This window comes from Epinephelus fuscoguttatus, linkage group LG14 (assembly GCF_011397635.1).
Source record: "Epinephelus fuscoguttatus linkage group LG14, E.fuscoguttatus.final_Chr_v1".
Lineage (NCBI taxonomy): Eukaryota > Metazoa > Chordata > Actinopteri > Perciformes > Serranidae > Epinephelus > Epinephelus fuscoguttatus.
In genome coordinates, this window is record NC_064765.1 from 19,091,056 (window position 1) to 19,108,265 (window position 17,210).

Below are 17,210 nucleotides of genomic sequence, written 5' to 3' on the forward strand. Positions count from 1 at the left end.
TCGAGTTTTCCCCCAACCCTAGGCCTACATGTTGCTGAAGGGTCAAATGAATATTTATTTTGCTTTGATTAAAAGTTAACGGGGAAACTTAGTAGCAGAAATATCTTTTTCTGCACGTCAGATTTATTTTTAAGCTTAAATGCTTTGAATTATCACAATGTAAGGCAGAGGTACCACTGTATTTCTAAACCAACTGCAAGTAAAATGATTGTATTTAATGTTTGTCATGTTTCTTTTCTTTATTAGTACCCAAGGGCAATTTTTTTGTACCGATGGGACATCACAGCCATGCAGATTTAGAGGATATTACAACATTAAATGTCCAGTGTGTAGGATTTAATGATGTCTTTAAATCTTTGTTTAGTATTAGCCTCTATAACAGAGAGAAGCAGCCCGTCTGCACACTTGATTAACTGGGGGAAAAAAAAGAAAAAAATGTAGAAACAACATGGTGGACTCTGAGGAAGAGGACGTGTCATTCTTATTTTTAGGTGATAATAAACTAATAAAAACATAACTTTTGCTAGTTGGCTCTAAATCCTACACACTGGACTTTTAATCATCATAGTGTCAAAAATAGTGTCCTGACATAATAAGTAAGAAGGTTATGACAAAGTGCACACACACACACACACACACACTGACTAACTGGAAACAGTCATATGTCTTATCAGTTTTTTTGTTGGTACATTTAGCTATGGATAACATTTATTGTTTGTAATAACTGATAAGCTCAGAAAAGTTAGGTTCCATGCTTGTAAAATTGAATTTGTGGATATAAATTTGGTCAAAATGACAAAAAATAATTCCTGTCGTACTGAGTGAATCCAAATCATACATTTTTCCAAAGGGAAGTCAATCAGTTGTTGGATATTCTCGATGTAGTATCCTGTATTCACCGGTACTCACTTCCGCCTCTGGGGGGCGCTCCTGTACAGGTTCTGATAGAGGAAGCTCGTGAGGCTTCCAGCCAATCAAATCACCGGAAAGGGAGGAACAGGTTTCCGGCCTAATGAGAGAAAACACAACTGAAGTCCAAAAGACGAAGAGGAGAAGCTGCTTCTCGTAAATAATTTAACGGCTCAGCTTTCTCCAACACGTCCATAATTTACCGTAAGTTGAAGTCTTGCATCGTTGGTTGCATTTTGTGAAGGGAAACGAGACACAGCTAATACTAGGGGGGTTAGTGTACCGGTGAGGGTCAACCGGGGGGCCGTTGTTAGAGCTGCTAAAGCTAACTGACGGTCACTGTGTGTTTGATACTCTTAGCTACCGACTGATGATGAACTGAGAGCGATTAACAAATCACTCCACCAAATCTTTCTTTCTGTCGTTCATTATATCCCATAACCGGGAACGTTAGTCAAAGCAGCCTGTAGCGCCACCGTTAGCATAGTCAACCAAAGCTAGCTGTTTTACATTCAAGACGTTAGTTAGCTAGCCACGGTAGCACTGAGTATTGTTACCCTGCTCCTCCATATGTTGTTATAGTCACGGTGATAAAGTAGCACCAACATTAGCTAGCTACAGCCTTTCATTATCAATTAACTAGTTATTAATTTGTTGTAACTGTTTGGCTTTTTTAAATGTGAAAATTATGAGTGCAAGGTTTGCACATTTACTGCAATATGTGATCTGTATTTAACGCTGTATGTATTGTCTTATGTGTGATAAGCTGTGTTTGTTGTGTAGTCTACTCATTTCTTCTCCAGGCCTCTCTCTTGGAAAAACAAGATCCAGATGTCACTGACATTAGCTTTTAGAACATTTTTTATTGGGGATAGGTGCAAAGGAGAAACATTAGCATTAAACACCATATATTTTACCCCTTTTTCATCCCTCTTACACATCTAATAAACCCTCCCATCCTTGATCTTTTCCCCCAAACAAACAGTGACATTACCTAATAAATAAAGGCTATATTATATGTTTTGCAGTGCCAAAAGCTCTAATATTTGTAGTTTGTAATGATACAAATTTAGTGAAAACTAATCAGATTTTACCAGATCAAAAGCTGTATTCATCTCATGCATTTTATTTGAGCAATAACTATGCAACAGTTACTTGCCTAGTTCATCAGTCATCTAAATTCTAATTAGGTTTGTGCTACTTGGCTTTAATTTCTAAACCATTTCTGTTATGTTGGTGAGTGAAATAATGCAGTGTTCTCCCCCTGTTTGTGTCCCTCAACAGATGCTCTAACTAACCACTAATTCATATCCAAGAGTTGGCAGTGACATGGCATCTGTCCACTAAACTGCTCCGTCCTCAGCCACTGCTAGCACCAAGCATTGGTGTGCAACTTCCCAGCGGATGAGACTGACCCACCATCACCATGGAAACAGACACAGTAAGTTTGCTTCCTTTGCTGTTAATAACACTGTTTTACTTAACACTGCCTTTCTCCCACATCACTGTGCAGGAATGCAAATCATTGACTAAGCGCTGACATTAAAGTGTTGTGCTTTGTGTAGAGACTGTGTTTTTTAATATATGCTTTACAGGAAGTTATTCCTATCTGGCAGAATAAGCCTCATGGATCCACCCGTAGTGTTGTGAGAAGAATAGGTTCCACTCTTCCACTCAGACCTCCACAAAGGGCATGTTTTCAGGTAAATATCAGATCCTATAAGTCCTGCATGTCATCTTTTCCCATTATATTCTCCTGTTTCTGCAGTAGAAATACTTGTGTACACAACATAAACTTGTGTCCTTGTGTGCTAGGAACTCCCGGGTCTGCCCTCTCTTCGGCCCATGGATGGCCCTATGGTTCCTACCTTGGCAGACATAGCATGGATTGTTGCAGATGAAGAAGAGACATATGCCAGAGTGCGGTAAATATCCAGTCAAGCCCCAAGACACAACCACTAAGGTTATGGAGTAGTGCCAAGTCCCTCATCTGTAACTGCATTATCCTGGACTCTCTGAGCTTCTATCTTAATAGGTGCACATGTGCAGCCTAAAGAAATGCAGTACAGTGATATAATGGACTGCTTTTGGTAATGCTGCGTCAGAGAGGTGTTGATTCAGCTCTGTGCTTATTTTTGCAGCTGTAGGGAGTGGTGAAAACAGAACATTGTAATTTTAACAAAAATAGGACATATTGTAGTGCTGTTGCATTGGGCTGTACCTGTAATAAACTGCTGGTGAAGTATTAATCAGTAGTAGGCATTTTCTTAAGCAGAAGTAAAGGGAAGGAGAGACTTCAGATGACATGCCGTGTACTTCAAAAGCTGGACTTTGATATGATAAAGATTACTTTGCAGTAACACTGATTGCCCAATCATTTCTTTTCAGGAGTGACACCCGTCCTCTGAAACACGAGTGGAGGCCCACACCTCTCCTGGTGCTCCACAGGAACTCATCTGTACCCAACTTCCGCCGTGAGGGCAAAAGGGTGGAGGGGCTTAGGAAGCCTGGAGTGACGGCACTGAACCGCACTACTGCCCTGCAGGACGAGCTCAGCAGACTCCGCGCACAAATCGCCAAGATTGTTGCAAGTGATACTGGTGGGTAACCAAAGCAAAATCTAAAGTGCACATAATATAATAATAATAACCTTGATTTATAGAGCATTTTCCATTTAAGGGATGCAGCTCAAAGGGCTTTACAACAGAGATGCAACACAAAATCAAAAGGACAACAAGAGTAGACAGTGAAAAGACAGTTGAGAATAAACTAAATATAAAAGTGAAGGTAAAAAGTATAGAGACCAGTAAAAATAGTAATAATTAGAGAATTAATACAAAATAATAATACTAATAATAATAAGAATTACATTGATTAAAAGCCAGACTTAATAGATAGGTTTTTAGCTTTTGTTTAAGTATGTTCACCGAGCCTGCATCTCTTACAGCTTTTGGAAGGGTACTCCATAATTGTGAAGCACAGTTGACAAAGCTGGGCTGCTTATTTTCTTGTGCATATAATTATGTGTATTTAAAAACCCAGCAGAAGAAGATCTGAGAACTAGTGACGGATTATAAACAACAGAGACTCTGTAGCATGGGCTGGTCCCAAACCATTAAGAGCTATAAAACAACCTTAAACTCTATTCTTAGAGATACTGAGAGCAAGTGGAGGGTAGCTAAAGCTGGGGAAACATGCTGCCCCCTCTTGATTTGGTTAAATGACTATCAGTACAATTGGATACGTTGATTTTTTTCAGTTGTCTGTGTTGGAAGGCTGGTAAAAAGAGCATTCAGTATTCAAATCATGAATATGTTTTTCAGCATCTTTTTAGAAATGGTAGTACCTTGTGATGTTTCCTGAGTAATAAAAACCTTTTTTCCTCACCCTTTTCATTGTGAAATAAATGTAGATCTGAATCTTATCAATATAAACTTGTCCACTGTATCACTTGAACTTATAGTTTGAATAGTGATAAAAACACAGGGACATGAGAACTTGAAACTCTTTATTGACCCTTCAGTCTATGATTCATAAAGCTGCTCAGAGCAGAGTCGACTTAAAATTGCTTTATTGAGCCATGGTTATACCACCGAGTTAGTGTCTTCATGTGATACCTTTGTTGCCAAGTCGGCTGCCCTGGTTCTCCTAAATCTCTTTGGTACTAAGATGTCTTGGCATCAGTTTGTAGGTCAGTGGCAAAAGATAATCTCTGTGGTTCAGCGGCGGTTGTGTGTCACTCGTTGAAAATGTCAACAGGGACCTCATGAGAAAGTGAAGTCACGTGTGTTATATTCCTACTGATTTTAAACATGATTCATGATGTTGTCTAAAAGAGCCACACAAGGAACTTCAACTATTAGATTATAACTGAAATGCTAAGCGAGCCTGCTTCCTAGATTCTGTTGATTTTGTGCCATGAGATGGTTGGTGAACTGGGCAAGGAAGGACCTCTTTTAGTCGAGCCCTTACGCCCATTGAATGTGTCATGATGTTTTTCAATACAATCATAAAGTTAAACTGTGAAGTAAGTAACTTGATCCTAAAAGCATTTGGGCTTTTAGTGGAACACTAACTGCTTGTCTCATGGAAATATCATATACTGCTAAGAGAAAATGTGATTGACTGGAGTGTAGACTCTCCTATAGCACTCCATTAAAGGTTTGATAGTGCATGGAGGGAGAGCTACTGAAACCGCAAGAGCAAACCTATTAAACTTGTAATTCACATTTGAACGCCATATTTAGAGTTGTTTGTTTGTTTATCTCAACACTGTCCAACTTAAACCTCATTAAACAAACACAGACTTGCTTCTCTTCTCTGTTCCTCTTCTTTCTTTCAGGCTCCAACCCTCTGACCCCTGACCTGCTCTCCCCTGACGACACAAGTATGAGCTTCTCCATGGCGCCTTTTGAAACAGCGCCCTACCAGCCGGCTGCCACGGCTGCCGCTTCCTTTGTCATCAGTGATGTCACAGAGGAGGAAGAAGAGGAGGAGGAGGAGGAGGAGGAAGGAGAGGAAGACGTGGTCTCTGTGGTGTCAGAGCTTGTCCCTGACCCTCTGCCGCCTGTTTCCATGACGGCGTCAGCGACCTTTGACCTGGACAGACCCAGCATGGACTTCCGGGAGGCAGAGGAGGATACAGTATCGCTATCAAAGTCCACCAGCTTTGCTGATGTTATGGACATCCTGAAGGACATGAACCGCATGAAGATGAGCAAAGACAGGTAAGAGATGTCAGCGGGCTGAACACTACAAAGCTCATTATGAGTTTGCTTATTTGTCTTTGACCTATAAAGTCATATTTGCTGAACAGACACAAGAGTGGTATCAATCTTCTCATCTACATCTTGGCAAGAAACCAAATGAGCGAATCTACCAAAATGTTGAACTATTCCTTGAAAGAAAATCCCAGTGAAGGAAAGTTAAAATGCCAAAAATGTGTCATTTCCAGATTTTCAAATGTGAGGATTTGATGCTTTACTTGGTCGTACATTAGAGTAAATTTAATGTTGGTTGTACAAATCAAGACATTTGATGAAGTGACTTTATGCTCTGGAATGCTGTAACAAAGTGGTTCCGTACTGGTCCAGCCGGGTCCCGATTTCTCCTCAGTCATTAGTTCAAGGTCTACACATACTTGCGTTTAGCCAATGCTGTTCAGCTAGTTTGCTGTCCCTGTCAAGTAGCTGTCTGTTAGTCACTCAAGCTACAGCGAGAAACAGCACTTCAAAATAAAAGCTCTATGCCAGAAATCCACTATACCTCAAAATAAACTGTGTTTTTTTACAAACTTGACATGTTTGGGAGTTACTTGCGGCCCAATTAATCAATTAAACGAGAAAATATTCTACAGATGAATAGGTGATGAACATAACTGACAGCTGCAGCCCTCCCATACATTGTCTGTATTTTCTGGGTGTCCCTGCAGGTACAACAGAGGCTGCACATCCCTCAGAGAGGAGGACTCGGCCTCTCTGATCTCAGAAGCTCTGAGGAAAAAGTTTGTCCTGAAGGAGGAAGATACTGCCGCTGTGAAACGGAAGTAGCCCGATCATGTGTTTATCATCAATACCCGATCCTGCTGCTCCATGTAAGTCAGGACAGGATTGTAGGGAGTGCTTTGTTTTTTAAAATATTTTGTATAATGAGCTCTTGAAGGCATGTGGTAGGTTAACATTTGTATTCAGTGGCAGAAATGTTTTGGCTCACTCGTGGGTTCTTAGTTGTTGTTGTGTTTTTTTTCTCTCCCTCATTATTTTTAGGCCTTTGCCTGTGGAATATTTACCCATGGATCCACAACCTCTCTCCTCAGACCCAAGGCAATAGCTGTCTGCCAGAGCTAGAACAAAGAAAACACTTTGTCCCCAGACACTCAGAACCAAATGTGAAGCTCGCAGTGCTGGTGCAGTGTCAGAGGGGACAGATAACTCTTGATAACAGTAATACTTTTTTAAGCACTGCATCGCATATTGCATCCAGTTTATTTCTCTCTGAAAACAAACAAGCTTTTATGTTTAAATTTATTTTGAAAAAGGACTCAACAGGCTGTTGTCTGGAAACTGTGTCTGCAAATTTATTTGATCATGTGGAGAGACTGATATCCAAGCAATTATAAGAACGTTCTTGGACTTAAATAGAGGAATGTCCCTTTAAAAAGCCTTTAAAGAGTCCTTTGTTCCTTTTGATTTTCCACACAAGAGATGCAAACAAACATTTCCTTTTTCAGTTGAAGTAAAAGCTCCTCTAACATACTTGAAAATATTTTATGTACAAATGAAACGGATCTAGTGTACATGCAGAGATGTAATGTATCTTATCACAGCGTGTGTGTGTATGTGTGTGGGAAATATCATTTCAGATCTTTGCTGTTAATATTTGCATCACAGGTCTGAGTTTGCAAATGTGCACAGCATCAAGTAGAGTATCTCGCTTGCTCCACTGCACCTCCTATGCCTGTCCTCTTGTTTGTGATTAACATATAGATTGATAGTCACTGACTGAACCACAGGACACTGATTTTTGAAACCTAAACTGAAAAGAGCGAGAATATGCTGATGATATTTGAAGAGTGTGGTGTAAAAAAAACAAAGAAAGCGTGTGAGTGAAATGTGTATGTTTCTGGTAAAGGCAACGACAGATACAAGCTTGTACAGGTCTTTAAGACGCACCTCTCCTCCCCTGTGTAGACTGTTTTACTTACTAGTTGAAACCACCTTTAATGAGGTTTCTGAATGACAGGACGTTAAAGAGGTGATCTCAATTTGGGCAGAGACAACTGAGCTATGTGTAAGAGTGCAGAGTTCTGACAAAGCTTTGGGTGAAATGCTTGTGTGAGTCACGATCACAGAAATAGAACGAGAGTAGAATGGACATTCCGATGCAGATTAACATAGCAGGATGGTCAGAGTGGCGGCCATTTTATGCATACTGCTGCCATTGCAACTGTTGTAGCTGGCTAATATCTGTGTAGACGAACCTGGTAACAAAGGTAAGGTTTTGCACGAGACTATATGAGCAGTAGAGTAGTAACGTTCTGTATTCAAATAAGAAGTGCACTACTTTTTAATTGTTAGCGTTACTGTTACTTCCCTGTTTCTGTTGCCATTTATTTCATGTTTGTTGAAACCTGATGCACCATAGCTGCCTCCGATAAACAAGAGACAGCTGCTGCTTAGTTGATAGCCGAGAGGCAGAGGCTGCGAGGATTAACGGCATGCAGATCAGTGTGTTTTCACATCTAACTTGGTGAATTAAGGGTTTATCTCAAAGAAGAAGGCTAACTAAGACAGTTTGGATGAGGGCTTTTTTATTGTTTCTGTCAAGTTTGAATTAAGTTAACAAGGCAGTTAATCTTAGTTTGTGAAAGACAGAAACTTGGATTGGTGCACGGTTGTATTTCTCTGTTTGTTAAGGAAAGTAGGTGTAAAAATAGGCCAAAACGGCACTCTCAAACCACTGACGTCGCCATTTTTTTAACTATTCAAATGACTACAGCAAACTGTTTAATGTCCATTCTACTTTGCTTGTATTTCTATGGTCGCGATGAATATTCTGGTTGACGCCTTACCACATATCTATTGCCTGTTCCAAAGCCTGATTTTATTCCCATATTAGTTAAAGTGCCATGGGTTTGTTTTACCCCTTCCTGGATGTGCCCTCCACTCTTATCTTTGTTTTCCCATGTTTTCATCTCACAAATACCAGTTGTGTGTGTGCGTGTGTGTGAAAATTCTGAATGGTTGTTAAAAAATACCCCCTCACAAGAAAAAACATGGTGTTTATGTCACTTGTACATCCCCACACGTCACTCCTCCTCTGTTTTCCATCCGTGACATTTATGCCTACGTGACTGGAAGTTCTTTAGTGTAGTTTTGCAGTGTGACAAGTTATTGGTAAGTTATCTGTTTGGATTGAAACACGATTGTGCCCGTGTGTGTGTTACTGTATGCAGTGGAGTGAAACTGTGTTATGGCTTGCTAGAATTGGCCCTCGGCTTGTCTTTGGTGATCTTCTCAGTAGTTACTTTCCTGATTGGACAGAGTGATGGGGCTGAGAAAATATGCAAGTTTGAATATATTCATTGTGTGTCTGCACTTGAGATGTTGAACCTTACACAGCGTACTCTGCCAACGGCATCACTATTCCTGACGATAAGTTTAAGGAAGAATTTAGTTGGGGTTTTTTCCATAGAGAAGTTATTGATTTTGTTTCTCTTGTCAAGTTTCTCACCGTTGTACCTCTGTATAGGGTCGAGCCTACCACCACCTGTACGTGTATTTTTTTTTTGTCATGTTAGGACTTGTAAATAAAGATTGGCTGATGTTTTGAACCTGACTTTGTTTTTGTCTGTGGGAACAGTTCATTTGTTTTTGCAGTGCCAAGTATCACCACATGGGGGCAGTGCAGGTGAACAAAATTTATAGCAGTAAAGTGCTGGGCAACTTCTACTCTAAACCTTTGACATTTATCACACTAATTTCACACAAACTGCTTTACAGATACATCTGGTTTCATGAAAGCAAAAGTGGTGTATACTGTCACTGTCTTGCATGATTCAGAGCCTCAGAGAAAGTGGGATAGGGATATAGGCTTCTACATTCAATCTGATATCCAGCAGTGGTAGAAAAAGTATCAAGATATCTCACTTAGTAAAAGTAGCTGTACCACAGCGTAAAAGAACTCCTTTACATGATAAAGTCAACACTTTATTTAAGTATTATCCATAAAATGAGCTTTTGAAGTATCACAAGTAAAGGTACCCTTGTAGAATGACATCTTTTAGATCAGGGGTTTCAAACATATGACCCACAGGCCAGAACTAGCACACCAAATGGTCCAGTCTGTCCCGCTGGATGACTTTACTCACCTAATATTGAAGCACTTGTTAAGGCAAAGAGGTGCCAGGGTTTAGGAGCAAGGTGAAGAGTGAGTGGCTGACTTCATCTAAAATGTTGCTTCAGAGGCTTTTCCACCACGACCAATATAGTTCTCTGAAAAAACAATGAATACCTATTGTGGTCATATTTAAAGATACTGAGTGTCAAACTCATTTTAGTTCATGGGCCACATACAGCCCAAATAGATCTCAGATGGGCCGGACCAATAAGACCATTGCGCAACAAACTAACAGTACCATCAGCTCCAGTGTTTTCCCTTTTGTTGTGGAAAGAATTACAAGTACATTCTGTAGATGTTCGTCCTTTTACGCAACAGATCAACAGCCTGAGATGTCTCAAGAAAAATAAGTGCAATTTCAACAGTGTTTCTCTGTTTTTCCACATTCAGTCAGTCCACTTCTCACTGTCATTACATGTGCATTTATCCTTACATTTCCGGATGCAGCTTCTTAGTCTAGTCATCTAGTGGGCCAGCTAAGGCACTGCCACAACTTTTGATTTGTAAATGGTTTGTAAAGCAGGGGATAACTTAACCTGCCCACTTAATAGCCGTCACTTAAGTTTGGAGTTGTTCTGCCAGCAATACTACACAGGAGTGGAAATGTATGAAAAAACACATATGTAATGACAGAGAGTAGTCGACTGACTGAATGTGTGAAAACTGAGACATATTGTTGAAATTGTACTCATTTTTCTTATGACATGTCAGGCTGTTTATATTCTGCTTTGTAAATATATGAAGGTTTGTTTTTTTTTTTTACTTCTGTGCACTAAAAGAAAGGGAAAATTTGATAGTATGGAATCGTCTAATTGGTGCGGCCCACTTGAGACCAAAATGAGTTTGACACTCCTGATTTTAACATTAGTAAATGGAGTAAAAAATACAGTATTATACTCAGAAATATAGTGGAAAGAGGGTGTAGCATAAAAACTACAATACTAAAAGTGATGCAAAATAGTACTTAAAGGTCCAGTGTGTAGGATTTAGGTGGATATATCAGGCAGAAATTGAATGTAACATAAATAAACTATATTTTCATCAGTGTATTGTCGAGTTTCTGTTGGGTTTCAGCCTCAATGCCTGCCTGAACTCGACCCGCCATAGACAACAACAGATAACTCTGGACAACTCCACTATGTTCTTCATTTATTGAGATGATTATCAGTCTGAACATTAGGTTAATAACCTCAGTGAGACAAACATAAATCATGTTAGTTAATTCAACCAATAAATCCATGCTGTGAATAACAGAAATCACTTAATTTCAATTTTTAATTACAGTTATTAATGAGTAAATCAAAACATCATATTTTCATGTCGAAAACTATCGTTAAAACAATCAATCTCATGCTATGCTAAATATTTATCAAATATATTTTTGAGGACTTGACTCAGGAACCGAAGAGTCGCAGGTTCCAGCCCCAAGATGGACCAAGTATGGAGTGTAGAGTGGTGTCAAGTTGCCCCCTGGGCACTGCTGAGGTGCTCTTGAGCAAAGCACTGAACTCCCAAACTGCTCCAGGTGCACCGTATTATGGCTGACCCTGAGCTACCCCTCTGCCGTAACTGCATGAGTGTGTTGTGTGTAATAAGAGGGATATGCGAAGGTCACATTGTAACTGCCATCTGCTTTGTGTGGATTGACAAATAAAGAAATTAGAATTAAATGAAAATGTTTCTACAGTAGCTCAGAATGTACAAGTCAAACATCAGCTCTAGATAGGGCCATGAGTGTTTTCATATTTTCACATTTTTAGGTTTACGTGCCACCATGGTTCTTCGTAGATTTCACTTGGTTGCAATCTACAACCTCACCACTAGATGCCACTAAATCCTACACACTAGACCTTTAAGTACAGAACTTGGGTAAAGGTAGAGCCAACAGTGAAACAAACATTAAAACTCTGATCATTTGAGTCTAGCCCTTACATAGCTGTTACTAGATAAGGTTTGTCCCTGGAACATGAAATCACATTACTTTTTCAGCTGTGTGAAACCTGACACAGTCACAACATGTAGCACCTCTTCACTTGATCGCACCACGGGGGGCCTGCACTCGTCCGCCTGTAATTTCCAGGATTATTGTCAACCCACATTCTTTCCCATTTCCTGTTCTTTCCCAAGATGATGCGGCCCCTCAGTGAGTCACAGTCTATTTTCTGTGAGAGTCCTTGGCCTACTTTGTCTCTCTTTACCTTCCACGATGGACTCCCTACCTATTTTAGATACAGGGAGATGTCTGTGGAGAGCTCAATTAATAGGGCTCAGTGTCAAAATGAGGCTCTGTTAAACCTATAAATACAGGCCTTTAGTTCAAAGTGACATTGGCACATTTTCATCACTACGAGACTTGTGCAAAGAATTTCAAAGCAGGTTAATACACGTGTGAATGTAGTTTCTGGAGGTTTCCTGGAGCTGTTGAAAGGTTTCTCAAAACAAGGTGCTGGTATAGGTTTCTTTGAAATATGTGTAATAAAAAAAAAAGTACAATGAAACTCTTCATAGTGGCAAAGCAGTGTGCTGTTCAGAGCGAATGTGAATCCGACTGGATTCATGAATCTGATGGGTTAAACTAAAACCAGACCTAAAGATTAAAAATCATTGTATTATCTGCCATTAAATATACTTTTCATCAAACAGCCAAGCGAGAAACTTTCTTGGTGACCCACAACAGATTGTAACATGCAATTTTTTTTCACTGAAACCACAAAAAAGCCACAAAAATAACACATATATTGTATACCAAAGCCCATTTCAGCCAGTATACTGAAAGAAAAAAATATCCTGAAAGTCCTTATGATAAGAAACTTAAAAGACTTTGAAGCTTTACTTATAATGAGAAGCTTATGTTGACAAACTTTCTCAAAATTATAACTTAGTATCTCAAAAATAAGACTTCTCAAATTATTTTCTCAGAAACTCAAAATAATGAGGAAAAAAACTCATTTAAGTTGCTGGATCCTTATTTTGAGATACTAAGTCATTATTTTCAAAAGGTTTCTCATTATAGTGACTTACAGGGTCTCTTTTTGTCATCACACTGGCAGAAATAGGCTTCATATTCCTAGGTACATGATATAAATCAATTTAATAAAAATTTGGTGAAGGGCACATAGTGTCAGGTTATTATTATTATTATTATTATTATTATTATTATTATTATTAATGCCCGCTGATGGAGGTGATTGTTCTGTGTTAGTATTTCTGGACCTCAGTTCTGCATTCGACACAGTGGACCATCAAATCCTCATTAACAGGTTGCGTGACTGCATTGGCATATCAGGCAAAGTATTAGACTGGTTGTCGTCATACCTCTCTGACGGGCGTTTTTTTGTCTCTGTAGGTAACTTCATATCTGATTCCTCTCCACTGTCCTGTGGTGTCCCGCAGGGCTCGGTTTTCGGGCCTCTGCTATTTTCTCTAAATTTACCATCATTAGGACAAATAATAAACAGATATAACATTGCGTATAATTTCTATGCAGATGATACACAGCTCTGCTTCTTGTTCAAACCTAGTGAGCCTTTCAGACATCTAGACTCCTTGGCTGCCTTCATGAGATTAGGGTCTGGACTGCTGAAATTTTTTTACAGCTCAATGCTGATAAGATGGAGGTTCTGGTTGTTGCTCCTGTTGCACTCGCCTTAACACATGTAGTGATTGAGCTTTTGCGGCTGTAGCACTTACATTTTGGAATGCTTTGCCTGCTCCCTTACAATCTGCTGTGGTTTGTTTCAAAAGCCAACTTAAGGCAGGCGTTTGGGTAACTTGTGTGTACCAGAGCTGTACTTTTTCAAATTTTGTGTATTATTGTTGTGTACTGTGATTTCATCTTTTTGTCTTGCATGTGTGCTAATAGTTTTGATAGCTGTGCACTTTTCACCACATGGCTCACGTACTTGCTTTGTCTTTATGATTTTGTTCTTGTTGTAAAATGCCCTTTTGAAGCACTTTGTGACCTATGTCTGTGAAAAGTGCTATATAAATAGATTTTACTTACTTACTTACTTACTTACTTACTTACTTTGTGACTTGCAAGATGATGACTTTGTCCCACCAGGAGTTTGGCCAACTCCACACCCACCACATGAGGCAGTCGCTCCATGCCAAGTTCCCGCGTTGTGAAAAGTGGCATTGTAGCAGAAAACATGCCAACAGGTAGAGTATCTGTCATAGTGACTGCTCAGCATGGCTCCTCCATCTCCCTGAGCCTCAGAGCTTTCTATCAGTGTCTCCTTATATTGCTGGAGGCTCTTCATAAAGAGACCTGTCAGTGGAAACAAAAAGCTCCCTCCAATGTCCTCGAGGTGTGGCGCTCAGAGGCTGCCAGGTTTCAAGCCCATTTGTTTCTTTCAGGAACAATATGATCAAAAGAATTGTTTTTTTGGTTTCCCCTCATAGCAGGAGAATTGTCTTGTGTCTTGAAGGAAACATTTTCAGGGTTTTTTGCTTTTGATTAATCTGCCTGACAAATGTGTCGAGCACCGCTACAGCTGAGCTGAAGTGAAACCGGGGGAGCACAGATCACTCCAACATCTATCACGCTCACGGAGCAGGTGTTACAGAGAACGTGTCACAGTAGGTTTAGCGCCCTTCTGGGAGTGACAGGAAATGCCTTCATTCACGGGTGACATCTAAAAATGCTGCATTCACACTCCCAATTCAAAATAATGGTTGAAAGTGCAGGGAAATTGTTTCATCATCAAATAGAGGACACCGGCAAAGTGTTATCTTGACAATACAAATGTGTTTTTCCAAGATAAGTTGTAGCTTTCTAGATAACAAATACAAATACTGTCAGGCAAGAGCTTTAAATCTACACTGACGCCTGGCATTAAAAATGCATTGGACACACTCGTTATCTTTAATGCTTTAACACCAGATTTTTAGTCATAACTGACAATGAATAAATACTGATTCACACATTATTCAAAAGGGTGTCTGGGATTGAATTTGAGCTGATGTACTGAATCAATTTAACGCTAATTAAATGTAAAGAATCCATATATTTTCATAAAATCATGTGTTTTTATTCACCCAAAAAATGTAGGACTACTACTACTACAACTACAACTAAATTCAAAGCAAAACTGAGTAAAGAGTGTGGATTGGTAAAACATTACCATGTGAGGCTCTGACCACCACACCGTTACACAATAGATTTATATTTCAACATTTAAACTGTGACAAGTGCGCTGAAGAAAAATATCAGTGCAACACTTTCCTTTTTGCTCTTGTATTTCATGAGTAGACATCCCACAATATGATGCCACATGTTGCAAGTTTTCAGGGAGCATACCGTTGCCATTCTGACTGCAGGAGCATCCACCAGAGCTGTTGCCCGCGAACTGAATGTTCATTTCACTGCCATAAGCTGTCTCTGATGTTGTTTCCAAGAATTTGGTAGTAAATCCAGCCAGTCGCACAACTGCAGACCACATGTAACCACACTAGCTCCACATCTGGCATCCTCACCTGCAAGTTGTCTGAGACCAGCCACCAAGATCACTGAGGAGACTGCACAAACTGTCAGAAACAGTCCGAGGAAGCTCATCTGCATGCTTGTCGTCCTCAGCGGAGTCATGACCTGACTGCAGTTTGTCATTGTAACTCAACTGAGTGGGCATTGGCTCACCTTTGATGGTGATGATCTATTCACAGATGAATCACGGTTTACACTGTACCAGGCAGATGGCGTGTATAGTGTCATGTGGGTGTGTGTACATTTTATTGGGAGTATTTTGAATGCACAGATACTGTGACGAGATCACTGTCATGTCAATCATCTGCCGCCATGACCTCATGTTGCAGCATAACAATGCACAACCCCCATGTTGCAAGGATCTGTACACAATTCCTAGAAGCTGAAAACATCCCAGTTCTTACCTGGCTTGCGTACTCACCATGTGTCACCCACTGAGCATGTTTGGGATGTGCTGGATTGGTGTGTACGACAGCATGTTCCAATTCCTGCCAATATCCAACAACTTAACACAGCCACTGAAGAGGAGTGGGCCGACATTCCACAGGCCACAGTAGACCTTTTTCACGGCAGACATTTTGACATGCCATAGTATGAAAAGCACTGGTGAATAAAATAACAGTAATGATATTGAGGGCAGGTCCTGGTTCTGTGTGCGCTCGCTCACTGGAATACTGGCCCACTTAATGGAACTGAGCCCCTTTTGGGTATCTGTGACCAAAAAATGCGTTTCTGTAGAGCTAGTCAGGTGAAATCTATATTACTGTCTTTTTTATTTTTCAAGCTAAACCTGCGCATTTTTCAGCTGCCTTTTCTTGTGAGGAACTGCAGTCAGGTCATGACCCTGCTGAGGACGACCAGCATGCAGATGAGCTTCCCTGAGACTGACAAACCAAATGTTGTATCAGCTGTCCGAGTTGCTAGTCTCAGACGATCTTGCAGGTGAAGAGCTTGTGTGGTTGCATGTGATGTGTGGTTGTCAGGCTGGTTGGATGTACTGTCAAGTTCTTGGAAAGACATTGGAGACAATCTATGGTGGTGAAATGAACATTCATTGTACAGGAAACAGCTCTGGTGGGCATTTTAGAGTGGCCGTTTATTGTGACCAGTCCAAGGCACACCTGTGTAGTAATAATGCTGTTTAACACACCTGTCAGATGGATTATCTTGGCAAAGGTGCTCATTAATACAGATTTTACAATATTTCAGAACAAAATCTGAGCAAAAATATAAGTGTTTTGTTCAGTGTACATTTAACACAAGTTTATAAAGTAGTTCCCTCAGTGTGGTTATAAAGTTGTACCTTTTTTGCACAAAAATTATAGTTTTCTAGACTGAATGGCCTTCAACTTTAGAAATACCAGAGGAAATACCAGAGGTGGAGTGCACAGAGCTTCATGATGATCAAAACAGCTCCCAAACTGTCCTGTCCTCCTCATTATCCATTATCCACGGGAGGAAGTAAATCTGAGATCCAAGAGCTCCCAAATACTGTCAAATACTCATCATCCTCTTCATGTGACATACAAAGGCCATCGTAATATACATATCAGACGTGATTTATGTTAACCGCTGCAGCAATGTGTTAAGTGATCACAGCTAAATGATCCTGGTTTGGCTCCACACCAACTTCATGTAGGCAAAGTTCAGTTGTTACTGAGAGGTGGGAAAAAAAAACCAGAATGTGTAAAAACGTAACAGCTTTTTTGTGTGTTTGTCTGCGTGTTTAGTTTGAGAGTTTCAGTGCCATCTCCCATGTTGTATCATAGCAACAACCAGCTGAATGAAGCCGAGACTGAGTGGATGACAAGGGTCTGGGGGAACACAAGCGATGCATCTGCTGCTCCCGCCCGCCCACCCAACCCTCCCCCAGTGTCACCCACGCATCCGCCCGCGTCATCAAGACACAAAACTAACA

At 40.3% G+C, this 17,210-nt stretch overlaps 1 protein-coding gene across 2 annotated transcripts; it reads left to right on the forward strand.

Moving 5' to 3' along the window:
- Positions 1-966: 966 nt before the first annotated feature.
- Positions 967-8,637, forward strand: mtfr1l (mitochondrial fission regulator 1-like). 2 transcript variants are annotated; one of them, XM_049596509.1, is made up of 8 exons: positions 967-1,113; positions 2,194-2,350; positions 2,505-2,612; positions 2,725-2,834; positions 3,298-3,509; positions 5,252-5,636; positions 6,341-6,502; positions 6,675-8,637. In XM_049596509.1, the coding sequence occupies exons 2-7, from the start codon at positions 2,336-2,338 to the stop codon at positions 6,456-6,458; spliced, it is 948 nt and encodes a 315-aa protein (XP_049452466.1). In that variant the 5' UTR covers positions 967-1,113; positions 2,194-2,335; the 3' UTR covers positions 6,459-6,502; positions 6,675-8,637. The 2 variants fall into 2 exon arrangements, with proteins under 2 accessions (XP_049452466.1, XP_049452467.1); XM_049596510.1 differs by having other exon boundaries at positions 2,526-2,612.
- The last annotated feature ends 8,573 nt before the right edge of the window (positions 8,638-17,210 follow it).